The sequence below is a fragment of the Carica papaya genome, chromosome 1, assembly GCF_054855325.1.
Source record: "Carica papaya isolate Zhongbai chromosome 1, ASM5485532v1, whole genome shotgun sequence".
NCBI classification, from domain to species: domain Eukaryota; kingdom Viridiplantae; phylum Streptophyta; class Magnoliopsida; order Brassicales; family Caricaceae; genus Carica; species Carica papaya.
Window position 1 is genome coordinate 3460770 of NC_142309.1, and position 24989 is coordinate 3485758.

Genomic DNA, 24989 nt, shown 5'->3' on the forward strand with positions numbered 1-24989 from the left:
CTAATAAAACACTAATAACTAAATTGAGTTAAATTAATAAATCAATATCTTATTACGGTGATCAAATTAAGTCTCGCTAAACGTATTGTGTTTATGGAAAAAGGCACGTGTCATGGTGACTATTTAAAGAAAACTGGGCCCACTTGGTAAAAAGGCCAAAACGTGGCCCACATTATAAGATCTCGTGAACCTATCCCCTAATGAAGCTAGATAGAGGCCACGCAAGTGTTGTAGCCACGTCAGCACTTATTCCCGCCGTACGTGGGTCCCACAAGACAACTGATGGACCCAATTACATCTCCAAGATATTTTTTTTTTTTTTTTTTTTTTTAAAGAAAATAAAAATGGTTTCTGTGATTTTCAGAAATATCACCTCTCCAAACTCCAATTCCGTGGGAGACAATCCAAATCTCCGAACATACAGAGCGAAGCGGCAGAAATGGCTTCGTGGAATTCGATTCCGTTTGAAATCGCGTATGAAGTTCTCGGTTGGCTCGCGTTTTTTTCGTGGTCCTTCAGTTTCTACCCGCAGGTCGTCTTGAATTTTCGGAGGAAATCGTAATTTTCTTTTTCAAGCTTTTGATTCCTTCGCAGTTCATTTCTTGAGTTTCTTCTGAATCCTGATTCATCAGGGATGCTCTTATTAGTTTTGTTTGCTGATTGACTCGCAGTGTTGTGGGGTTAAATTTCGATTTTGTGTTCTTGAATTTGACGAAGCATTCGTCGTATATGATATACAACGTTTGCCTCTACTTCAGTCCCACTATACAGAAGCAGTACTTTGAGAAATATGGCTATGATGAGGTTTGTGTTTCTTTTCCTTTTCCTTTTCCTTCTTCTTTTTCCTTTCTCTTGAGATCAATTGCGTTGATTTGGTGGGATCAGACTTAGTTTTCTTGATTTCAGCTGCTAGTTACTTAGTAGCATAGACTTTTAGATCCTCAGAGTCGTAATTTGGTCATTATGAATTTAGATGATCCAGAAGTTGTCAAAATTGAAGATAACTTGAAACCATGAACTTCAGTTGCTGAGAACTTACGGCTATATGTTACAGTTGAAAGATATAATTGAATCCCACTGAGAACTTGTGGGACTTTGGATTTGTGTTGGATGGTTGGGTGGGGAGTTGAAGGAGGAAAAGCAAGATGTAAGTACTTTAGGCTTTTCATCAGTAGTGTTTCGTTTGTGCTGATTTTTCTACTTCAAGCAATTTCCTTGGCTTGCATTGTGAATAATGTTGAGTTGAACTATTGTTTTTGGAGATAAAAAGAGTTCAACTATTTTTTCTTCAGTGTTGTTCAGAAATGACCATGAACTAGTTAAAGGCTTCATTGATTCAATAACTTAGTGGATATATTATATTTATCTACAGAAATTCTAGTTATTTGCATTAATTTTGTTAGTTTCTGCTTATGTTGCAGATGATACCTGTAGCAGCAAATGATGTTGCGTTTTCAATACATGCTGTTCTCTTTGCATCAATTACCTTGTTCCAAATTGTTATCTATGACGTAAGCAGTCTAGACTTTTCAGTTCACTGTATAATAATTTCCTTTTTAATATTGTTTAAATATGCTGTACATGTAATTTGACTAATATTTATGACAATTTGCAGCGTGGAAGTCAGAAGATATCCAAGATTTCTTTTGCGATTATTTCTGTTGTGTGGTTGACTGCCGCAGTTTGTTTCTTTGTGGCTTTGCCTAGCCATTCTTGGCTGTGGCTCATCTTAATTTTCAAGTAAGTTTTTCTTCTTTGTAGTCTGTGAATAACAGCAGTACCGTGCACAGAATAATTGCTGGTTATTTGCATAGAAAGATAAGAATGGGAAAGAATTTGTAATGCAGAAATGTTGAAGCATTGGAGTTGTAAGTATTTTTCTGTTGAGAATGGTTCTCTTTGATCGCACATAACATAGAGCTGAAGAATGCTAGTTTTAGCTTCTAGATGCTCAGAGTGAAAACTTTCTTTAACTACTTCATTAGCTTCGTGTATAACATGATCTTTCACTTCCTTTTATATTGGACGCTCATTTCTAATTGTTTATTGTTTAAATATTGCTGCAGCTCAATTCAGGTTTTCATGACTATCATAAAGTATATCCCCCAGGTTAACATTGTTTCTCCTTGTATTATAAGCTGCTGAGTATGGGATTTTTGGATTACTTAATACAAAATTTACAGTAAAGCATGCTTTTATATTGTTGATTCTTTTTAATAATTGAGTAGTTATGTGAATAGGCCTATTTAAACGGCCAGAAGGACTTGAAGACGCATGGCAAATGCACTAAATACCTTGAACTACATGTTCATTGTGTCTTCATTACTTATATCAAAATCTTTTTTTCCACTTCTATATTGAGTTTTATGAGATTAATTTTCTTTTGTTCTGGAAATCTGACATTGGGTTTTGAGCTTGGTGAATATACATTAATATCATTGATCTTACTTGTTTCTTGATTTCCATATGGTTTCTAACAAACAAAAGGTACAAAATACAGGCAATAATGAACTTCACACAAAAGAGTACAGATGGATTCAGCATTGGTTATGTTTTGCTTGATTTTATCGGGGGTCTGGCAAATTATGCTCAGATGACAGTCCAGTCCATTGATCAAAGTACGTTATCTCTTCCTAAGCCAAAAAGTTTTTGCCATTTCAAATTTATAGCATCAAGTTGATGTTAATTCTATTGTTGCCTTTCCAGATTCTTGGGTGAACTTCTATGGGAACATTGGGAAGATATTGCTTTCTTTGGTATGCAGTCCTAACTTACCTACTTGTCTAAGTTATTCATTTTCACTAACTGCTCACTGGTTCAACTTGGGATCATATTCTTAAGAAAAAATAAAAATCAAACTAGTACCATGATTGTTTGGTGAATTACTTATTCTTTCTTTTCCGTACATAAAAATTGAGTCTCTTCTAAGATTCTGTTTAAATCTAGAATTTCCTTAAATCACATTTGCATTGGGGGAAAAAACTTCACCATCCTGAAATGCATAATATTCAACTTCAACTAAAGAAAATGAAAGAAAAGTGACAGATGCCTCTGAAGTTCATCTACTCTGGATTATGTTTGAACCTGATGAGTTCAGGGCTTAATTTAGACGTGCTGATGAGCCAGATTCTGGTGGAGTCCCAAGGCTACTTAATCTACAGGAGATAAACGTTGGGTTGAACAGATACCAGGCCCAGGCCAGACTGTTTAGAATGGACCGTACTCCTTATTAATGATGTAACCAAAGGCCTTGCCCCTGCCACCTGAATGAGAAAAATTGCACTCTGAAATTTGTAGATAATTTATTCGATGCTTTGATTACCAAAACCTGTTACAACCATGGGAGAAATTAGCATATTCATCTCTAAGTAACTCCTGGGTTTAACATCCATTTCTTATTAATCTAGGCCCTTGATTGAACAACATACTGCAGTATATTAGCTTTGATGTATCATGCTAATACATCTTGCAGATATGCATATTCTTTGACATTATTTTCAAAAGTCAAAATTGCATTTTATCCTGGCAAGAAAACAAATACCTCTCCTAATCGTGCAGAATATAGTTAGAATTTTAATGTTTTAGATAAAGAACAATATAAAACATCAATATATAAATATAGGAAACATAAGTAGTACTGTTTCATTCTCAAATTTGTATATTGCATACAAGTAAAGATTGAATAAGAACACTGAATTCTTCTGGAGTACCGGAAGCATTCAATCTAGAGAAAGTGGAACTATGATTCTTTTGAATTGAGGTGATTTCAAAGCCTCTGTTTCATTTCTTTGATGTATTATATAATAATTATTTGATTTGATCAGGCAGTATCCAACAGTTTGGTAGTTTTGGTTTATTGGTGATTACTAGTTAGGATTGAAGAATTCTAGTGGGTATCATTTTCTATATATGTGCTCTTAATCTTACCGTAGCAATTCTTCTTTTGCTGGTTAGTGCTCATTGACATAAGCTAAGTCGATCTGTTTGATTAGTAGGAGTGGAATGTAAGTGCAGGATGATTAGACACCATTTGGCGTAAAAATAAAATGAATTTTGTCAGGATACAAAAACCTTTTTTTTTTTTCATTTCATATCAATTATCTTTCATTGAAAATAGACATCATTACTGGTTTCAAGAGAGCGTGCATTATAAGAGTGAAATAAGCATCAGTCATCCCCGGGTTTTAGTATTTTCATAATCCATTTCTTATTAATCCAGGCCCTTGAACCTATGAACAACATGACTACAGTATATTATCTTTGTCCCATGATGCATTACATTTTGCAGGTGTCCATATTCTTTGACAGTCTCTTCATGTGTCAACATTATGTGTTGTATCCTGACAAGAAAACGTATGTATCTCCAAGAGTCAACAAGGAGAATACGGAACCACTCATCGATCAGCAAAATACTGAAAGCGAGTAGGATTTTGAGTCAGGCTTGTAATGTTTTATAGAATGAAAAGCATAAAATTTCAATATAAAAATACAGGGAAAACACTTAGTAGTAATATTTCTTTTCCAGATAGTATTGTTTAGAAGTAATGATTGAATACAAATACAGTGATTTCTTCTGGAGTGCTGGAAGCAACCAATCTGTGGGGCGTGGGATTGTGATTCTTCAAAATCTAATCAGTTTCAAAGCCTCTTTCATTTCCTTCTATTATATTATGAAATTATTTGATTTGCTCAGACAGTATCCAACAGCTTGATAGTTACGAGTTTTGAGTGATTAGGATTGAAGAATCATATGGGTGTTTGCTTCATTTTGTATTTGCCCCAATCTCACCATAACATTTCTGCTTCTTTTTCTGGTTAATGCTCTTTGATGTAAGCAAAGTTTATCTATTTGATTACAAGGAGGGGAATGAAATTGCAGGATGATTAGACATTGTTTATTGTGAAGAGAAAAAGTTTAATAATATAATCAATTGAGATCTTGTTTTGAGCTAATATTTCTTCTACTTTCATGATCCATTTTTTTTTAATCTTCTTCCAATTTCCAAAATGGGGCAAATCTTTGTAAACGAAAGGAATTGATCTGGTCAGGCGGGAAATAAATAATGGAAGAGCGGTGTATTATAGATTGATGATGATTAAATTAATAATATTTGATTTAATAAGATTAGAAATTTAATTTACTAGTGTATTGGTAAAGCTACGATAACAAATTGAGTTAAATTAACGAGTTTAGATTTTACTAATAATTAAAAATGTATTATTTTTATAATGTATTATAAGTTAATGATAATAGATATATAGTATTCGATTCAGTAAGATCAGAAATTTATTTTATTAGTATGTTGGTAAGACTACAGTGACTAAATTGAGTTAAGTTAATAAGTTTTGATCTTACTAGTAATTATAAAATTTTTCATTTTGTAATGTTTTGTGGATTGACGATGATAAATTTATAATATTTGATTTAATGAGATTAAAAATTTAGTTCACTAGTGTATTTGTATGATTAGAGTGACTAAATTGGATTAAGTTAATAAGTTTAGATTTTATTAGTAATTAAAAACTCGTAATTTTGTAGTGTATTATATACTGATGATGACAAAATTAAAGTATTTGATTCAATGAGATCAGAGACTTAGTCTACGAAAGTACCGATAGGGAGTTGTGGCAATTAAATTAGATTAAATTAAACGTGATAGGTTTCAGTCAGAAGTCAACTAATTTTTCGGTAAAGATTTTTGAATAATAATTTTTGACCCCCACCCGTTTGTTAAACTTGCAGTCCTTTTAAGGCAACTAAAACAAAATGGTTGACTAATTTCACACTATTTAAAATACACGTTCTCCTTAAACTAAACACGTATTTTACTTAAGTTGGTTGGCATTGAGATATTCGGAGCCTAATACATGGCGTTAAAAACTCGTCATTTTGTGGTGTATTGTGAGCTGGTGATGATAAACGTATAATATTTAATTCAGTGAGACTAAAGAGTTAATTCACTAGTGTGTTGATACGATCGTAATAACTAAATTGAATTTTAGTTTTACCGAATATATGATTTTTTTTTTTTTTTAAAAAAAAAAAAACTGCAAATAGAGCAAAATTTTGGGCTCAATTGGACTTCCGAATAAAACTAAGGCCCATTTAGTAAAAAGGCAAAAAACGTGGCTCACATTTTAATATTTCATGAACCTAAACCCGAAATAGAGCTAGATACAGGCCACCCGAGTCTTGTCTCTACGTCAGCATGTGATTCCCGCCAATATGTGGGCCCCACAAAACCAACTGCTGAGATTCAATCACATTTCCGAGATGTTCTTTTTAAAAGAAAATTAAAATGGTCTCTGTGATTTTCAGGAAATTGCCCCTCTACGAGTTCCAATCCTGTGGGAGATAATTCAATTACCCCGACGTACAGGGCGGAGCGGCTGAAATGGCTTCGTGGAATTCGATTGCGCTGGAAGTCACGTACGAAGTTCTCGGTTGGCTCGCGTTTTTTTCGTGGTCCTTCAGTTTCTACCCGCAGGTCGTCTTGAATTTTCGAAGGAAATGGTAATTTTCTATTTTTCAAGCTTTTGATTGCTTTGTAGGTTCATTTCATGAGTTTTCTCTGGAATCCTGATTCATCCGGGGATGTTCTCATTAGTTTTGTTTGTTGATTGAATCGCGCAGTGTTGTGGGGTTAAATTTCGATTTCGTGTTGTTGAATTTGACGAAGCATTCATCGTATATGATATACAACGTTTGCCTCTACTTCAGTCCCACTATACAGAAGCAGTACTTTGAGAAATACGGCTACGATCAGGTTTGTGTTTCTCTTCCTTTTCCTTCTTCTTTTTTCTTTTACACGAGATCAACTGTGTCGATTTGGTGGGATTGGACTTAGTTTTCTTGATTTAAGCTGCTATTTACTTCGTAGCATATACTTTTAGATCCTCAGAGTCGTAATTTTGGTGATTATCAACTAATATGATCCAGAAGTTATCAAAATTGAAGGTAACTTGAAACTATGAACTTCTGTTCCTGAGAACTTACGGCCATATGCTACAGTTGAAGATATAATTGAATCCTGCTGAGAACTTATTGGATTTTGGATTTGTGCTGGAGGGTTGGGTGGGGAGTTGAGGGAGGAAAAGCAAGATGTAAGTGCTTTAGGCTTTTCACTAGTAGTGCTTCATTTGTGCCGTTTTTTCTTCTACTTCAAGCAATTTCCTTGGCTTGCATTGTGAATAACGTTGAGTTAAGCTACTTTTTCTTTAGTGTCTTCCAGAATTGACCATGAACAAGTTAAAGGCTTCATTGATTCAATACCTTTATGGATATATTATATTTATCTAGAGAAATCCTCGTTATTTGCATTAATTTTGTTATTTTCCGCTTATGTTGCAGATGATACCTGTAGCAGCAAACGATGTTGCGTTTTCAATACATGCTGTTCTCTTGACAGCAATTACCTTATTCCAAATATTTATCTATGAAGTAAGCTGTCTACCCTTTTCAGTTCACTGCACAAAAATTTCCTTTTTGATATTGTTTAAATATGCTGTACAAGCAATTTGACGGCTGTTTATGACAATTTGCAGCGTGGAAGTCAGAAGATATCCAAGATTTCTTGTGCAATTATTTCTGTTGTGTGGTTTACTGCCGGAGTTTGTTTCTTTGTGGCTTTGCCTAGTCATTCTTGGCTGTGGCTCATCTCAATTTTCAAGTAAGTTTTTCTTCTGGTGTTCTCTGTGAATAACAGCAATAGCATACACAAACTAACTGCTGGTTATTTGCATAGAAATATAAGCATGGGAAAGAATTTGTAATGCATAAATGTAGAAGCACTGGAGTTATAAATATGTTTATGTTGAGAATGATTCTCTTGTGATCTCGCATAACATAGAGCTTAAGAATGCTGTGTTTAGCTTCTAGATGCTCAGAGTGAGAACTTTTTTTAACTACTTCATATGGTCTTCCACTTCCTTTTATATTGTACATTCGTTTCTAATTGTTTGTTTCTTAAATATTTCTGCAGCTCAATTCAGGTTTTCATGACTCTCATAAAGTATATCCCCCAGGTTAACATTGTTTCTCCTTGTATTATAAGCTGCTGAGTATGGGCTTTTTGGATTACTTAATACAGAATTTACAGGAAAAGCATGCTTTTGTATTGTTAATTCTTTTTAGTCATAGAGTAGTTATGTGAATAGGCCCGTTTAAACTGCCAGAAGGACTTGAAGACGCCTGGCAAATGCACTTAAATACATTGAACAATATGTTCATTGTGTCTTCATTCACTTGTATCAAAATCTTTTTTTCCACTTCTATATTGAGTTTTATGAGATTAATTTTCTTTTGTTCTGGAAATCTGACATTGGTTTTTGAGTTTGGCGAATACACATGGATATCATTGCTCTTGTTTGTTTCTTGATTTCCATGTGATTTCTAACAAACAAAAGGTACAAAATACAGGCAATAATGAACTTCACGCGAAAGAGTACAGATGGATTCAGCATTGAGAATATTTTGCTTGATTTTATCGGGGGTATGGCGAATTATGCTCAGATGACAGTGCAGTCCATTGATCAAAGTACGTTATCTCTTCCTAGGCCAAAATTTTTTTGCCATTTCAAATTTATAGCATCAAGTTGATGTTAATTCTATTGTTGCCTTTCCAGATTCTTGGGTGAACTTCTATGGGAACATTGGGAAGACATTGCTTTCTTTGGTATGCAGTTCTAACTTACCTACTTGTCTAAGTTATTCATTTTCACTAACTGCTCACTGGTTCAACTTGGGATCACATTCTTAAGAAAAAATAAATATCAAACTAGAACCATGCTTCTTTGGTGAATTACTTATTCTTTCCCATAAATGAAAATTGTGTCTCTTCTAAGTTTCTGCTAAAATCTAGAATTCCTTAAATTACATTTGCCTTGGAGGAAATAACTTCGCCATCCTGAAATGCAAGATATTCAACTTCAACCATAGAAAATGAAAGAAAAGTGAAAATTGCCTCTGACTAGATTATATTTGAACCTGATGAGTTCAGGGCTTAATTTAGACTTGCTGATGAGCCAGATTCTGGTGGAGTCCCAAGGCTTCTTATTCTGCAGGAGAAAAAAGTTGGCTTGAACAGATACTAAGCCCAGTCCAGACTGTTTAGACTGGACCAAACTCCTCATTAAGGATGTAATTAAAGTCCTTGCCCCTGCCACCTGAATGAGAAAAGCTGCACTCTGAAATTTGCAGATAATTCATTGGGTGCTTTGATTACCAAAACCTGTTACGACCATGGGGAAATTAGCATATTCATCTCTAAGCAACTTCTGGGTTTAATATCCATTTCTTATTAATCTAAGCCCTTGAATGAACTACATACTGAAGTATATTAGCTTTGATGTATCATGCTAATACATCTTGCAGATATGCATAATTCTTTGACATTATTTCCAAAAGTCAAAATTGCATTGTTCCATGGCAAGAAAACACATGCCTCTCCAAATCATGTTGGATTCAGTTAGAAGTTTAATGTTTAAGGTGATGAACAATATAAAGCATCAGTATATAAATATAGGAAACATAAGTAGCACTGTTTCATTTTCAAATTTGCATATTGCATGCAAGAAAAGATTGAATAAGAACACAATGAATTCTTCTGGAGTGCCGGAAGCAATCAGTGTATAGAAAGTGGAACTGTGATTCTTTTGAATCGAGGTGATTTCAAAGCCTCTGTTTCATTTCTTTGATGTATTATATAATAATTATTTTGATTTGATCAGGCAGTATCCAACAGTTTGCTAGTTTTGGCTTATGAGTGATTACTGATTAGGATTGAAGAATTCTAGTAGGTATCTGCTTCATTTTCTATTTATGTGCTCTTAACCTTACCATACCAGTTCTTCTTTTGCTGGTTAGTGCTCATTGACGTAAGCAAGGTCGCTCTTTTTGATTAGTAGGAGTGGAATGAAGTGCAGGATGATTAGACACTGTTTGGCATAAAAATAAAATGAATTTTGTTAGAGTACAAAAAACTTTTTCTGTTTCATTTCATATCAATTAGAGTGAAAGAAATATCATTGAAAGTAGACATCATTGTTGCTGTCAAGAGAGAGTGCATTATAAGAGTGAAATAAGCATTGGTCATTTCGAGGTTTTAGTATTTTAATAATCCGTTTCTTACCTTGAAGATATGAACAACATGATTGCAGTATATTATCTTTGTCGCTTGATGCATTACATTTTACTATAAGAGTGAAATAAGCATTGGTCATTCCGAGGTTTTAGTATTTTAATAATCCGTTTCTTACCTTGAAGATACGAACAACATGATTGCAGTATATTATCTTTGTCGCTTGATGCATTACATTTTGCAGGTGTCCATATTCTTTGACATTCTATTCATGTGTCAACATTATGTGTTGTATCCTGACAAGAGAACCCACGTCTCTCCAAGATTCAATGACGAGAGTACAGAAGGACTCATTGATCAGCAAGAGACTGAAAGCGCGTAGGATTTTGAGTTAGGCTTGTAATGTTTTATAGAATGAAAAGCATAAAATTTCAATACAAAAATACAGGGAAAACACATTAGTAATGTTTCTTTGCCAGTTAGTATTGTGAAAAGTAATGACTGAATACGAATACAGTGATTTCTTCCGCGTGCTGGAAGCAATCGATCCGTGGGGAGTGGGATTGTGATTCTTTCGAATCAAAGTAGTTTGGAAGCCTCTTTCATTTCCTTCTATTATATTATGAAATTATTTGATTTGCTCAGACAGTATCCAACAACTTTGTAGTTACCACTTTTGAGTGATTAGGATTGAAGAATCATATGGGTGTCTGCTTCATTTTGTATTTGCCTCAATCTCACCATAACATTTCTGCTTCTTTTTCTGGTTAATGCTCTTTGATGTAAGCAAAGTTGGTCTGGTTGATTACTAGGAGGGGAATGAAAAGAAAATGAATTTTCTTACACTGCAAAAAGTTTAATAATATAATCACTTGAGATCTGGTTTTGAGCTACTATTTCTTCTACTTTCATAATCCATTTTTTATGCCTCAAAAACCCCATATTCTTATAAATAATGGAAGAAATGGGCCAAATAAAGAATAAAAGAAAGGAATTGGTCGGTTTCAGGAAGGAAATAAATAATGGAAGGGCCTTTTTATCTTTTTGAAAACTTCTAGGGGAAATGATGATTGTTTTCTTGTGTTTAATAATTCATTCAATTAGATACGAATTTTACATTCGAATATTCGCTCAGAAAATTTTTAAAATGTTAATTGAAAACTTAATCAAGATTAAAGTAAGTATCTTGATCATGACATAACCAAGAGGATGCTTAACGAGCTGGGTTTTGTCAAAGAGTCTGATCTGCATCAAACAGTGTGTGTGTGTGTGCATATATATATATATATATATTATAGTGTACGTAGAAATTAACGTGATCACATTGTATAGGTAGTTAACTTGAAACAAGCATCTCGCTTGCCTATTTCCCCCTTTTTTTTTTTTTTTTTTTTCAAATCCAAATGATCTGTCACTACTTTTTTCTTTGTCCACACGCAGTATTGACCCGAACAAACATCTTAACTTGCTTCTCAAGCTTATCTTCTCTATATAAATTCCCAAACCCAAATCTCTCCTTTACCCCCTCCCCTCCTCCATTTCATCTAAAACCTCACACCCTTTTTGTCTTTTTCCCTGTTCCCCAACATGAAGAGAGAGGGTCGCCAACATGGTATGGTTCGAACATGTAGAATCCTCCCATCCCCCTTGGACCCCAGACCGCCCGCCTCTAAGTTTGTAAATCAGTTTGATTCTCTTCCCACCGCTGGATTATTTACCAAGGTGCAGTCCAAACCCACAAATCATTCTAAATTTACAGGCAAATGCAGTCGGCCTAAATGTTTTGGGTGTCACATCCATCCTGCTCGCAAGGCCAAAGACAAGACCAAAGGCTCCTACAAGCTTAAGTCTGATGATGTCGTTGCCAACTATAAATTGACATCTTGGAAGGTCGTCGATCGATGTATAGGTTCGAATTTACCTGGATTTTCTAACTCTAGAATTTTAGAAGATTTGTCCGCCATGTACGTAGATGACTACGATCATGATCTTGAAGATAACGAATCTGATAACCACTCCGACGTACATGACCAAATCCATGATAAATCAACATTCGATTCTCAATCTTCATTTAAAGAAGAAATTAACAATAACAACGACACTAACAATGGTTTGGAAGATGACGACGACTTCAGTTTTTGCGACGTGGAAATCATCTTAGATCGAGCTCAAGGAGACGAAGGTTGGTGTATAGTGGAAGAAATGTGAAGTCCAACTTATTTGTATTTGTATTGTATTGTATTGTATTTTAATCTGTAAATTTATATTTGATGTGAAATTTTAAGTTCCTTCTAATAAATTTTCAGTTTCAGAACTTATAAATCATTAGTTATGTTCGTTGTCATCATTACACATATATATACATACACATATATAATGTAAATATAAGCAACTTTCTTCCATATAATTAACGTAATTGAATCATTTACTCAATGGTACTTGATACGTGTGGGACATCTTTTGTTTTTATTTTGTGTATATATATATATATATGATGAAATCTCAATTGCGTGACGGATTACACAATATATATTAAGATAAATTACATAACAATTATAATCAAATCTACAGTTCTGTGAAAAAATAATAATAATAATAATTTTTTATATAAAAAATATGTTTCGACAATTAAATAAATTTTTTTAATATATTTCCACGTCACAGTTACGTATATTATTAAATAAAAAATAGTCGAAATTATTTTATTGGTCGGGTCCAGAAATAATTTTATCAAAAACTGACAAAAAATATTCAATGTAAGGAAAAGTCAAAATAAGGCGGGAGTTCAGTAACCAATAGGAAGAAGCCACGTCAGATGAATCCACGTGGGTGTCACGCGAACATCACGAGGACCCGGCCTGTTTCCTTTTCGCTAACCGAACAGAGAAAGCCCTAATTTTTACAATTCTTCCAATTGCTACTCCCTTGCTCTGAACAGAGCTCTAGTTACTCCCGCCATTTCCGACAAACATCAGAAGATCTCCTCCGTCAATAGTGCCGGAGCATCAGGAGGTTTGCATTCTTGTTAACACCGTATCATTTCCATTCTCCTTTCTTTCTTTCTTTCTTTCGAATCTCCTTGTCTGTGGTCAATGCTTGAGGTGAGTTTTTATGATTGAACTCTGTTTGTTTGTGAGAAAATTGTTGGAAAAAATTGTCAGTCTTAATTTTCTGTCTGATTTCTCTTCAAATTAAAGAGCTTTACCGAGCCAAATAATAAAAATTGAAAATTATTCTATATATATAATATTCTTTTTTGTGCGTAATTTCTGAACTACTCAATTCAATGCTGAGTTCAGTTCTATGAATTTTCGTCTGTTGTTGTTGGTATTTGTTTGCTTAAATATTGAGAATTGACTACTGGTTATAGTCACATTGTTAGTTTACTTATTTGTTTGTTTGTTTCTAGGAAATCAAAGAATTTGCTTTATGAAGTGATTTCAGTTTCGGGTTTTTGGTATTTCGTCACTCTTATTGCATTTTATCGCCCTGTTCATTGGCCTTGAAAGGTATTGCTTTGCACTGAACTGTATATATATCGGTATTTTTTTTTTTGGATTGCCATCTCAAGTATTGCTCCTATTGGACTTCTTATGTCAGGATATGGATCAAATAATAAATATTCTTTTTTAGGTGGTCTGCGAGCTGCTGCTCAATCAATTAGTTATGAAATACCATTAACTCTATGTGTTTTATCAATATCTCTACGTGTGATTCGTTGAAACATAAACTTTTCTTTTCCCTATGCCTTTCGTTCTAGAAAAATAAGTTAAATAAATTGAATAAATATCTTCATTATTCATCTTTGGGATTAATAAAGTAAATTAGATAGTTATATGAGTGAAAGAAAACAGCTTATAAATTGGCAGTAAATGTGTGTGTGTGTATAAATATGTTTATATGTGCATATATGATAATATAGCATACCTGTGAAGCTTGATGGTACCTAATTTTTATGATAACAATATGGAGCTCACCTTGTTTCTTATGCTTTATTTCTTTTAACCATTGTGAGAATATCAAGTGATTTTTTTTAAAAAACAAATTGACGGACCTGATGTTTGATGTTTTTCCATGTATGCTTGTGGTGAGCCTCTGTTATGGAGACCTCTGTCGATATTCAACATCCTGTATATTTAACTGTTATTTATGTAGATTTGTTCTTGTACCTGACTTTGAGCTGCTTTTTCTATGGTCTCCTCTTTTCTAATACAGGTTAATGGAAAATGCTGAGCCTAATATATCCATTCAACCGCTGAAAGAAGATGCTAAAAATAAGCTTTCACCACCGCAGGGGTTGGAAATTAATGATGAGCAGGAGTGCCCATACTCAGAAACTTCCTCTGTGGAAAAGAGTCAGATGGTTATGCAAACTGAGCTTGATTTTCAGAGCTCAGATGTTTCCTTTCTTGGTAAGAGTCAGATGGAGAGTAATGGTGAGAGCTGCCAGACCTCACAGGTTTCCCCTGTTAGCAAGTGTGAAATGGATGTTGACGGCAAGCCAGAGTCTGAGAGCCCAAATGTTTCCTTTAATTATGTCACAGGGGCTGGGTTTCCTGTGAATGCATATGTGGTACCAAAAGTAGGGGTGGAGTTTGAGTCAGAAGATCATGCATACAAGTGCTACAGTAGATATGCCATCTTGCAAGGCTTCAGCATTAGGAAAGATTTCGTGAATAGAAGTAGGATAAATGGTCAAGTAGTCTCCAGAAGGTACACTTGTTATAGGCAAGGTTATCGGCCCACTAAGCATAATGCAAATGTGAGGAAACCCAGGCAAGAAACAAGAAGTGGTTGCTTGGCACATATGACTATTGCATGTCAACCTAATGGGAAGTTCCGTGTCACACATTTTGAAACAAAACACAATCATGAGTTTGTGACCCCATGTACTGCGCATATGTTACCATCACAAAAGAGATTAACCTTTGCCCAGGCTGTTGAAGCTGACTTAGCAAATTCTTCGTCTATGGATGGGGTGCCAAAGCTTGGAATGGGTTTTGAATCAGAAAATCACGCATATGATTTTTATAATTCATATGCGGGGGGAATAGGTTTTAGCGTTCGTAAAGACTATGTAAATAGGAGTAAGATAGATGGTGGTGTGGCATCAAGGAGGTTCACTTGTTTCAGAGAGGGTTTTCGGCAGAAAGACAAAAGGGATTTGAATGTGAAGAGACCTAGAAAGGAAACAAGAATTGGTTGTCTAGCACAACTGGTCATTTCACGTCAACCTGATGGTAAATATCGTGTTACTCATTTCGAAGAAAAGCACAATCATGAACTTGTTGCTGCATCTAGGGTTCGCATGTTACGATCACAGAAGAGAGTAGCTTTAGCCCAAGTTGTTGAAAGCAATGCACAAGATGGCTCTAAAGACCAGTCAACATTGTTTTCTGAATTTTCATGTCAATCAGTTAGGGACTGTGTTGACCATGGGTATAATACTATTGATTACAGTAGTAGACTATCTTCAAAACGTACGAGAGAAATGAAAGAAGGTGAAGCAGGAAGACTGCAGCAATATTTTCAAACAAAGCAAGCCAAGAATCCATCTTTTTTTTATGCTATGCAACTTGATGCTGAAGATCAAATTGCTAACATATTTTGGGCCGACGCAAAGATGGTGGTAGACTATAGTGATTTCGGTGATGTTGTTTGCTTTGATACAACCTGTAGATTAAATAATGATTGTCGACCATTTTCACCTTTCATTGGTGTGAACCACCATCAACAAATGGTGGTCTTTGGTGCTGCTCTTTTGTATGATGAAACTGTTGATTCTTTTAAGTGGCTATTTCGAACTTTTCTGGAAGCGATGTCTGGAAAGACACCAAAGACGTTCGTCAGTGATGAAGATCCTATCCTGACAGAGGCAATTGACTCAGTATTTCCAGAATCAGATCATCGGATATGTGTTTGGCATGTATACCAAAAAATACTCAAACAACTAAGCCCTGGGTTTGCAGGCTCAAGTTCTTTCGTAAATGACGTGAGCAGTTGCCTCTTTTATCATGAGGAAGAAGAAGACTTCATTAATGCATGGAAGGTTTTACTCGATGTTTATGGTCTTTGGGAAAATGAGTGGCTGACGGAGTTATTTGAAAATAGAGAGAAATGGGCCATGGCATATAGAAGGCATATTTTTTGTGCTGGCATAAAAGGTTCCCGGCTGTATGAAGGCTTTGATTCTAATTTGAAGAAGTATCTAAAGTTTGACACAGATGTCCTTTCGTTTTTAAAGTATTTTGGGAAATTGGTAAGTAATTGGCATTACAAAGAATTGGAAGCTAATTATAATATGAGTCAGAATATGCCGAGACTGATAGGGGATATTATTCTGTTGAAGCATGCAAGGGATCTATACACACCTGAGATATTCGAATTGTTTCAGCAAGAATACGAAACATGCTTAAATATGGTTATCGACCAAGGCACTGAGACTGGACCAGTGATTGAGTATAAAGTAAGCATATTCAGGCAACTACGGGAATATAGAGTTATCTTTAACTTCTCTGACATGAAAGTTGCCTGCAATTGTATGAAATTTGAGTTCATGGGAGTCCTGTGCAGTCATGCTCTTAAAGTGCTGGATTATAAAAATATCAAGATGCTCCCTATCCAATTCATCTTGAAGAGGTGGACCAGAGATGCAAGGATATAAGTACCATCAAAATTTCTGTATACATCACATGAGAAAGACTGCAAATTGGCTGAGAGGAGCTGAAAATTATAAGGTCTCAGAACTAGAACTGGTTAATTTATGATGAAGCCTGCATTTCATGTAAAGAAATAACAATTCATGACAAGACTCAAGAGAGAGCAGGCTGGCCAAATAATTCTGTAGTTGCATTGCAAATCAAGTACATAAAATATCTTTCATCTGTATTATAAAATATGGAAGAATTTATGTTTCCATTCTATAATCTTTTAAACTTCCATAAGCACACGAACCTTGATTCAGTTTCCTTTAGCTGATGAAGTGCATGACCTTTTGTGATGACCGAAGCAATCTGTTCTTGCCTGGGCATGGGAGCACATTCAGACCTTTCTTTTTACCTTGAATTTCTTTTCCTGGGATGTATAGATAGTTACTGAGGCTTTCATGTACTGTAGCAGGAAAGCAGCTCCTACAGTCATCTAATTCTAGCTCACACCTCGTAGCCTAGTCAATGCCTATGTTCTGATGCTGCTGAAAATTCTTCCTGGAACATTCCATATTCTCTGTCAATTTCTCTCATCACAGCTGTATTGGAAGGCAGAACTTAGATTCCCTCAAGTAATGGAAGATACTATTTACACTACATGATGCGAGGTAAGAAAATGAGATAGATGTTTGGGACGTGCAGGTCTATTGACACTGGAAATTGTCTCCTTGAAAATTTCTGAAGTTATTGTTCATTATTGAGGTAGGCCTAACCAAAGTTTATTTTTGTTGTCGTATTACAACGCCCATACTAGTTTGTTAGAATGACTACCTTTTGGGTTAACTACACATCCTATAAAATGAGGCAGTTCCATTCATCATTTTGAACAATATCTGTGTATCTTCCTGCAACCTCAGGAATCATCACAGGTTCTTGATAATTTCCATATTAACTCTAAATTTGTATGTAAGTTGAGAAAATCTTGTTCCAGCATTCATCTCATCAAATTGATTTACATGGATGGTATTACAGTGCCTACATTTATACCAGCTGATATTTAAGATACAATGAAATCTTGGCTGCAATTTTAAAGTTAATTACATGAAGAATCTTGGCGAGCATAGATGAGTTGGCATTAATTGAGAATGAAAGTCCCTCACGCATGACTTTCACTCTGGTACACAGGTTCCTTGTCTTACATATAACAGTTAATATGTTTTTGCTTATCCTTGCTGAATATTTCGAGACATATTCTCACTAGTGGTAGTTTCAGGCAGTGAATGAGAACGAGCTGAAGCTTGATTATTGTTTGCCTGAACATGATTGGAGCTACTGTTCTTGGTTGAGGATCTCTGAGGATGAGAGGTTTTGGTTTGGACTATGCTGGTGCTGCTGGGACCCGTTTTTCTCCTTAGTGCCGTTGATTTTGACTCAGGATGTGTTGATGGTACCTGCAGGACGCGCCAATGAACCTTCAGAAGTTATCTCTGAGCAAAATTTCAAAATTCTGGTAAGCCATTACTCCTGCTTATGTTGTTTGGGATGTTATTTTTTGCAGGGAAATATGGAAATGCTGTTGATGGAGGAATTGTTTGTATCAATCTGCTGTGTTGGCATAAGTTATCTCATTGATTGTTAACAGAATATATTGTGCAACTTCATCACACGTCTTTACAGATAGCCACCATCCTTGTTGCCAAATCATTTCATTCGAGGAAAATAAAAATGACCTTACCTTTTCTGTCTGGTTCTTTGGTGTTCTTCTTTCTTTGTAAAAATCAGGCAGTGGCCTGGCTTTGAAGCAAAGCGTTTGCCGCAGCTTTTTGATTTCTATTTCTGCTTTCTCCTGCCAAAACAATGCAAGGACACTAATTGTCAAATATCGAGCTTAATAGTTCTTTATACCTGTTGTGTGTTTATTTAGCAGATGCGAAGGAGAAGAAAAAGAGTAAACAAACTGGAGTTCAGGTTGCATATTGTCACGCGGACAGCCAGGGATGAATAACCCAGATGTCAACTTGATAACTCCCCATTGCATATGGGGATTAAACAATGTCAAGAGGATAAAATGGACAGGATATTACGTGATACCGGAGGATATTAGTTGTGTTTGCATATGGGGATTAAACAATGTCAAGAGGATAAAATGGACAGGATGTGTTACGTGATACTGGAGGATATTAGTTGTGTTTGCTAGTAGTCCTGACAATTTTTTCAAATAGCAGCAGCTGCTATTTGTTGCATTGCTAGTTTGCTAGATGTTGTATGTCAGGAATCCTGATATTACTTTTTCTGTGTAAGGTGCAAGAGAATCCCGGATGGTTGTATTGCTACTTGCAATTTAAACTTTCTTTGGGACAGTTCAGTATTTTCTGGGTTGATTTTTTAAATACGAACAAATGTAAACGAAACACATTGAGAGCACTGATTTATTATTTTTTGTTTATCTAACAAGATTTTGGTAAAAGAGGCAAATTGGAGGTGTTAGGCTAGGCACTTGGTTTGACCAGCACTTGCTTGAAATCAATTACCTTGAGTGTTGCTTGCTGCAGCTGTTTTTTTACCTCAGTGGCCTTGAATTTCTCTTCAAGCTTCTGAAAGATGGAGAAGAAAGAAAACCAGAGAATCAATTTACTAAAACAATATAACTGATTTTCCCCCTTCAAATGAAGAGGACTAAAATTTCAACATTTCAAATCTTGCCTCTTTTCTTCTTGCAGCTCGCTCTTCTACTCTCAAGCCAAAAGGTGTAAATGTACTCGGGGACTGTGGTTTGTTTCTGCAGAGACTCAAAAACTTTGAACAACTGGCATGAAGAAACAAATAATCAGGACTCAAGGTCCCTTTCAAAATAAATGAACTCATGGAAACTTGTTTCTTGATTTCCTTAAGCTTTTGGAACTTAGGCACCAATTTACGAGATAATATGTAGAACTAGGAACTTCTCTTACTCGAAAAAGATGGTAATTTATACTTCCAACTTAAACATAAATAAAAAATGTTCCCTTATTTATTTTTTTACAAAAATAATTCCTTTTTCTTTGTTAACCAACTGTTAGAAGGTTAACAAAATGCAAAAACAGAAGGTATTTTTGTTAATCCAAGAAACTAGTTCAAAGCAATATCAATTACTTGCATAGCAAGTTTCCTCAGTGGGTGACTTATTTCTCTGTGCTATGTAAGGAGCACATCTTTTGCTTTGTCTATAAGTTCCTAACTACTATAAAAGTTTCTTTACTTATATAGAAATAAAGACAATGCAACCAACTCCTTACTCGGTAGGGAGGAAGTTCCATCTTGATCGAACTGTTTTGCTCCGCGATGCTGAGGAATCAGGGGCCATCCTTGCACTGCATTTTATGTACAGTACAAATCATAAATGAAATAATTCTGAAGTGTTTGGTAGCATTATAGTACAGTACTTATGTCATAAAGACAGTACAAAAAGAAGTATTGTATTGTATTGTAAGGTTGATAATGTGTGCTACCCATATTAGTTTGTCTTGAGCTTTAGTCCTTGTAAAATTTCAAGTTACCAAACATAATATTGGATATTATTATATTACAGTAACATGCACTATACCTTGCTGGTATAGTATTTTAAACACACTACCATATTATTTGTTTAAGAATTGGTGGAGCTTCATTTACCTTCTGTTTTCTGACAATGGAGTGATCATCGAAGACTTTGCTACTCGCTGCACTGAAGCCTGCAGTTATAAAATGAACCAAATGTTAACTTGCCAACAAAGATTTCTGATTATATTGTATAGAAGCTAAAGATACATAGAGAAGAAATGGCACCGTGTTTGGAGTCCGTAGAGGAGTTGAAACCTCCTTGGGCATTTTAGAATTGAAACCAATTCTCGAGCCATCTATCTTCCTGATAATTTTCGACGTTAATCTATTGACTTCTTTAGCAGGTGTGAAGTTGTATGACCTCTGGCTTGACTTTGGAGTCATTCTTCTTTTATCCACTGTATCCATGGCTGATTTCTTGGTGATTGGAGTAGCATTGTTTTCCTTCTTCAAATGAACTGGAGCTGAATCTATGGTTGATTTCTTGGCGATTGGAGTAGCATCGTTTTCATTCTTGAAATGAACTGGAGCTGTGGGTTTAACTGATGAAGATGACACTTTGGAACCTCTTCCATAACTTGATGACTTTGAGGAAGAAAATGTCGGTCTTTTCTTGCTTGTTGACAATGAACAATCTTGGGCAGTCTTAGAATCCTGCTGTATTGTCATCACACCATAACACCAACATGAACACGAGTAACAACAGTATGAATTGCACGAAAAAATTTATGGTGACTCAGTAATGTAACTTCTGTCATTTATGCTTAATGACCTTTTGGATTTGTTACAAAAATCTCAGAGATGTTTTTAGCAAACCTAACAGTCAAGGAGTAAGAGTCATGGTAACTTGATTTGGTACCAAGTCAGCACAGAAATGCCATGAAAGAATAATAGCAAGACTATCAGCATATAAATAATAAATTAAGTCATCTTATCAACTTATTTCATGAGGAAAACCTGAAAACAAGTATCAAAGATGAATTCAGATGATTACCATAGCTAGAGGTTTCTCCATCTGTTCCATTCTACCAAGCTTAGATTCCTTAACCTCCTTTTCCTTGTCAACAAGCCCAAGTTTCTTTGGTGATTCAATCTTGACATAATTTTCCTTCTGTACTGGTCCGCTAAGCTCCATATCTCTGACTTCATTACCATTACTAGCACCAAGCTTGTTCAACAAGTCCACTCTCATGGAATTTTCCACCAGAACTTTCTGTTCAGTGACTTGATCAGCTTCTTTAAGCTTGTCATTCTCCAACACTTTTATCTTTGAATTCGAGCTTAATCCATTAGATTCAACAACCGAACTTTCCTCATTGTTTAGATCCGTAACTTCTTCTTGTTCATTGACAGGTTCTTGAGAAGTTATACTGAGCATCTGTGAATCTTGAGCTACCATGTCATGGTCTCTGACTTTGCATTCTTGGGAAGTTACACTGAGCATTTGTGGATCTTGAGTTACCATGTCATGATCTCTGCCTTCAGATTCTGACTGATCAAGAGCAATATTTGAGGTACCATTTGCTTGCTCGAGTAAAGCTGCTGCCTTTCTAGCAGCTGCAACTTTCTTGTAATGTTCTTCAAAGAAAGCTTTCTTCTGGGCAACTGATCCAGGGCGAGAATACCTCTCAGCTTCTTCAACATATCTGTTATGTGATGAAAAGGTTGACCATTTTTCCCAAGCTAGAGACTCTGACATGAACCTCCCAAATGAAATTGACTGCCCAAGAGCATGAATTGGGTTACCCTGCAAAACAAGCAGATACTGTCACAGTGTTTCACGGTTGTAGTACTTACAAACCTACATCAAGTTCAGTCACCTTACTAAATCATAACCATCTTGCCGCTCACAATAAATCAATTATTTTTCATAGTATGAAGCAAGTTTCATAGCAAGAAACTTCATTCTCCCCAAGAAAAATCTTGTTTGGTCACCAGTAAGAGTACTAAATTAAGATTCTTTTCAAAATCAATTCAGAACTTTTATGGAATTCACTTGCAAATCTGCACATAGTCTAACGAAAAATAGTCTTTAAAATGATCAAAATTGCTTTATATAAAATTTCATCAGTATTGGAAACAATAAATTGTAAATTTCATATTTCAGATTGGTCAAATTCCTCATCGAATTCAATATGAAAAGATTTAAATATGAATTTGCAAATGGATTCCAAAATTTTTTTATTTCAAACATAGCTTAAGAATTCAAAACATCCAATTTTCTGGGTATTATACCCTTCTTTTAGATGACACAATGTTCTATAATGTCATACTACATGAGCCCCATCAAAGTTAAAAAAAAAGCCAAAAAAAGGTCACAGTAAGCAGAGTTTTCTCATTATTATGCCTATCTTCACAATTAAATCTTTATAGCCAAAAACCTATATATTTGTGAAAGAGCAATTTACAATCTTGTTTGGTAAGTACGAAAATTGCCTAATTAAAACCAAGACAGAGAAGTTTCTGGGCCATGCCCATCTTTCCATTCACAATAAGCTAATTAATTCTCATAATATACTTCTTTTGTAGAACAATCATGTTTAATTCCTAGCAACATTACCAAATTGTGATCAACAGATCCAATTTTCTGGGTATTATCAGCCATTCTTGCCACTCACAATAATTTCATATAATGAAGCAGCTTTCTAAGCAAAAATCACTTCTTTTTAAGAACAGTCTGTTTACTTGTAAAAAAGTCAATTATATGCTAGAACACATCCAATTTTCTGGGAAGTAATTCATTTTCTGGATATTGAACCATGACCTAAAATAACTAAGCTCATACCCTTTCAGAATTATATTTTTCCTCCATCTTCAGCTCAAAAGTGCCATGAAAAAGGAATTATAAAAAGAACCCACTAAGCAAACAGCTTCAGTAGTAGCACATAATCATTTGGTTACTAGCAAACAGCTTCTAAGCAAGATTCACAAATTAAGATGACACATCCAATTTTCTTGGGATTATATTCATACCCATCAAGCCAATCACGATAAATCAATCTTTTTTCCCCATTATTAAGTAATTTTATAGCCAAAAACTAAGAAAAGTCTTTTTGGTTATTAGCAAAAGTGCTGAACTAAAACCAACAAATTCAATTTTCTGGGTATTATACCATTCTTGCCAATCAAAATAAATCAATAAATGTTTTCCTATTATGAAGCAACTTTATAGCCCAAATCTAAGAAAATCTTGTTTGGTTAATCTTAGAAGTGATCTTATAAGTGCTAAAAGAAGACCAATAGATCCGATTGTCTGGGTATTATAGACTCATTCTTGCCACTCACAATAATTTCATGTCATGAAACAACTTCATAGCCAAAAACTACATGCATTTTTCAAGAAAAATCCGTTTGGTTACTGGTAAAAACACGTCCAATTTTCTAGGAAAGTGATGCATCCAATTATCTGGGAGGAGAGTGATTCACTTCGAGGATACCAAGCCATGACGTGCGATTGACTAAGACTATATCCATCACATTTCAGCTCAAAGTGACATAAAAATCAGAAAAACAGAAAAACCCAGTAAGCAAACAACTCCAACACTCATTATTGATCAAAAAAGTTTGAAACTTGAAAATAAAAATATAAAAAAGGAGACAAAATTTAAAAACCCATAACGCAGGAAACATGAACAGACAGACTGACCTCTTGAGCTTGATCTTCATTGGGAATGCCTGCAGCATAAGAGAATGGCTGCATGAGACAAGCAGATTCTCCCATTGTCAAAAGAATTTCAAACCTCAAATGATCCAAACTCTTTTTAACTCTTATAATAATTTTTTACCCCGTTTTTTGGGTCTTTTGAAAGAAAAAAAAGGAAAAATCTGAAGAAAGGATTTAAATTTGAAATTCAAATGGGTTTGGGGTCCATTGTTGTTGCTGTTTGGAGGAAAAAGCTGAAGAGATCAGGTGAGGGAAAATGGAGAAAAAGTGGAAGTGGAATTTTTATTTATATATTATTATGGCAAGTGGAGTCGGCTTAAAAAACCATGCTTGGAAAAAGCTGACAAATTTATTTTGAGCTTGGAGTGGGACCCACGTGGGGGAAATCAATAGATCCCTTCAACGTTCATATTTGTTGGGAAAGATTTGAATTTTAAGGAGCCGTTAGCTTAATTTGTGAATTATTATTATTATTAATCTGCCATCTACTTGTCAACCAAATTAAATAATAATTTAGGTTTATTTATTATTTTTTTTTGGATTGTCTCAATAATTATTATGCATATTTAATTATAAAATAAATTTTAGGGTAAATTACAGAATTAATTAGTTTTAAAATTTAATTGAAACTCAAGTCTATTAATTTGAAAAAATTATAATCTAATTTAACATAATAAATTAGTGCAATAAATTATTAAAATCACTATTAAAAGTGCATTCTTTGGAGAATTTTTAATCCAAAATGCTATATAAAATTCTATATCTTAAAATTACATTTGAAATAAATCCAAAATTTTATAGATTTTATTTATAAGTTACACTAATTCAATTAAAAGACAAAAAAAAAATAATTCATAAAATTAACTTATATGAAATTCATGTTGATTTGAAGCAACACATTTTAAATTCTATAATTTGAATGTATTATTTTAGTTGCATACAAAATTAATTTTTTAACTTTTCTCACAAATGGGTTTTAATAATTCAATAAATAAAATATAAGTTATGTTAAATTATAAT

At 34.6% G+C, this 24989-nt stretch overlaps 5 protein-coding genes across 24 annotated transcripts; 4 read left to right on the forward strand and 1 right to left on the reverse strand.

Moving 5' to 3' along the window:
* Positions 1 to 341: 341 nt before the first annotated feature.
* On the forward strand, positions 342 to 4692 carry LOC110809009 (cystinosin homolog). Of its 2 annotated transcripts, none has more exons than XM_088214675.1 (8): positions 342 to 558; positions 672 to 804; positions 1422 to 1511; positions 1616 to 1740; positions 2067 to 2109; positions 2501 to 2618; positions 2707 to 2756; positions 3127 to 3425. In XM_088214675.1, exons 1-8 carry the CDS (start codon positions 440 to 442, stop codon positions 3166 to 3168), a joined length of 720 nt encoding a protein of 239 aa, XP_088070801.1. In that variant the 5' UTR covers positions 342 to 439; the 3' UTR covers positions 3169 to 3425. The 2 variants fall into 2 exon arrangements, with proteins under 2 accessions (XP_088070801.1, XP_021890408.2); XM_022034716.2 differs by lacking the exon at positions 3127 to 3425 and adding an exon at positions 4289 to 4692 and having other exon boundaries at positions 343 to 558.
* A 1588-nt stretch (positions 4693 to 6280) lies between these two features.
* On the forward strand, positions 6281 to 10723 carry LOC110809005 (cystinosin homolog). The gene is made up of 8 exons (XM_022034712.2): positions 6281 to 6514; positions 6635 to 6767; positions 7352 to 7441; positions 7546 to 7670; positions 7983 to 8025; positions 8420 to 8537; positions 8626 to 8675; positions 10324 to 10723. The coding sequence occupies exons 1-8, from the start codon at positions 6396 to 6398 to the stop codon at positions 10459 to 10461; spliced, it is 816 nt and encodes a 271-aa protein (XP_021890404.2). The 5' UTR covers positions 6281 to 6395; the 3' UTR covers positions 10462 to 10723.
* Positions 10724 to 11561: 838 nt separating this feature from the next.
* Positions 11562 to 12393, forward strand: LOC110808997 (uncharacterized). The gene has a single exon (XM_022034694.2). It carries the CDS (start codon positions 11667 to 11669, stop codon positions 12285 to 12287), a length of 621 nt encoding a protein of 206 aa, XP_021890386.2. The 5' UTR covers positions 11562 to 11666; the 3' UTR covers positions 12288 to 12393.
* A 542-nt stretch (positions 12394 to 12935) lies between these two features.
* On the forward strand, positions 12936 to 19193 carry LOC110808953 (protein FAR1-RELATED SEQUENCE 5-like). Of its 17 annotated transcripts, XM_022034624.2 has the most exons (5): positions 12936 to 13091; positions 14295 to 17394; positions 17759 to 17911; positions 18000 to 18236; positions 18651 to 19193. In XM_022034624.2, the coding sequence occupies exon 2, from the start codon at positions 14299 to 14301 to the stop codon at positions 16741 to 16743; it is 2445 nt and encodes an 814-aa protein (XP_021890316.2). In that variant the 5' UTR covers positions 12936 to 13091; positions 14295 to 14298; the 3' UTR covers positions 16744 to 17394; positions 17759 to 17911; positions 18000 to 18236; positions 18651 to 19193. The 17 variants fall into 17 exon arrangements, with proteins under 17 accessions (XP_021890316.2, XP_021890306.2, XP_021890309.2 ...); XM_022034614.2 differs by having other exon boundaries at positions 14295 to 17911; XM_022034617.2 differs by having other exon boundaries at positions 14295 to 17911; positions 18004 to 18236.
* On the reverse strand, positions 17698 to 24250 carry LOC110808952 (uncharacterized). 3 transcript variants are annotated; one of them, XM_088214747.1, is made up of 9 exons: positions 23952 to 24250; positions 21300 to 22052; positions 20531 to 20959; positions 20378 to 20436; positions 20002 to 20076; positions 19430 to 19532; positions 19258 to 19320; positions 18462 to 18572; positions 17698 to 18177 (listed from the first exon to the last, which is right to left on the reverse strand). In XM_088214747.1, the coding sequence occupies exons 1-9, from the start codon at positions 24024 to 24026 to the stop codon at positions 17950 to 17952; spliced, it is 1896 nt and encodes a 631-aa protein (XP_088070873.1). In that variant the 5' UTR covers positions 24027 to 24250; the 3' UTR covers positions 17698 to 17949. The 3 variants fall into 3 exon arrangements, with proteins under 3 accessions (XP_088070873.1, XP_021890303.2, XP_021890302.2); XM_022034611.2 differs by having other exon boundaries at positions 19430 to 19505; positions 20531 to 20962; positions 23952 to 24249; XM_022034610.2 differs by having other exon boundaries at positions 20531 to 20962; positions 23952 to 24249.
* Between the last annotated feature and the right edge of the window lie 739 nt (positions 24251 to 24989).

Excerpts from the sequence above, each read along its gene's own strand:
- LOC110808953 (XM_088214685.1), top strand. The coding sequence starts at position 14,299 with ATGGAAAATGCTGAGCCTAATATATCCATTCAACCGCTGAAAGAAGAT.
- LOC110809005 (XM_022034712.2), top strand. The coding sequence starts at position 6,396 with ATGGCTTCGTGGAATTCGATTGCGCTGGAAGTCACGTACGAAGTTCTC. Across the intron at positions 6,515-6,634 it reads TTGAATTTTCGAAGGAAATG|TGTTGTGGGGTTAAATTTCG; the intron begins GTAATTTTCTAT and ends TGAATCGCGCAG. Across the intron at positions 8,538-8,625 it reads AGTGCAGTCCATTGATCAAA|ATTCTTGGGTGAACTTCTAT; the intron begins GTACGTTATCTC and ends TTGCCTTTCCAG.
- LOC110809009 (XM_022034716.2), top strand. The coding sequence starts at position 440 with ATGGCTTCGTGGAATTCGATTCCGTTTGAAATCGCGTATGAAGTTCTC. Across the intron at positions 805-1,421 it reads AGAAATATGGCTATGATGAG|ATGATACCTGTAGCAGCAAA; the intron begins GTTTGTGTTTCT and ends CTTATGTTGCAG. Across the intron at positions 2,757-4,288 it reads GGAAGATATTGCTTTCTTTG|GTGTCCATATTCTTTGACAG; the intron begins GTATGCAGTCCT and ends TACATTTTGCAG.
- LOC110808997 (XM_022034694.2), top strand. The coding sequence starts at position 11,667 with ATGAAGAGAGAGGGTCGCCAACATGGTATGGTTCGAACATGTAGAATC.
- LOC110808952 (XM_022034610.2), bottom strand. The coding sequence starts at position 24,026 with ATGGGAGAATCTGCTTGTCTCATGCAGCCATTCTCTTATGCTGCAGGC. Across the intron at positions 20,077-20,377 it reads CCATTGTCAGAAAACAGAAG|TGCAAGGATGGCCCCTGATT; the intron begins GTAAATGAAGCT and ends CATAAAATGCAG. Across the intron at positions 18,178-18,461 it reads CAAAGAACCAGACAGAAAAG|GTACCATCAACACATCCTGA; the intron begins GTAAGGTCATTT and ends CGCGTCCTGCAG.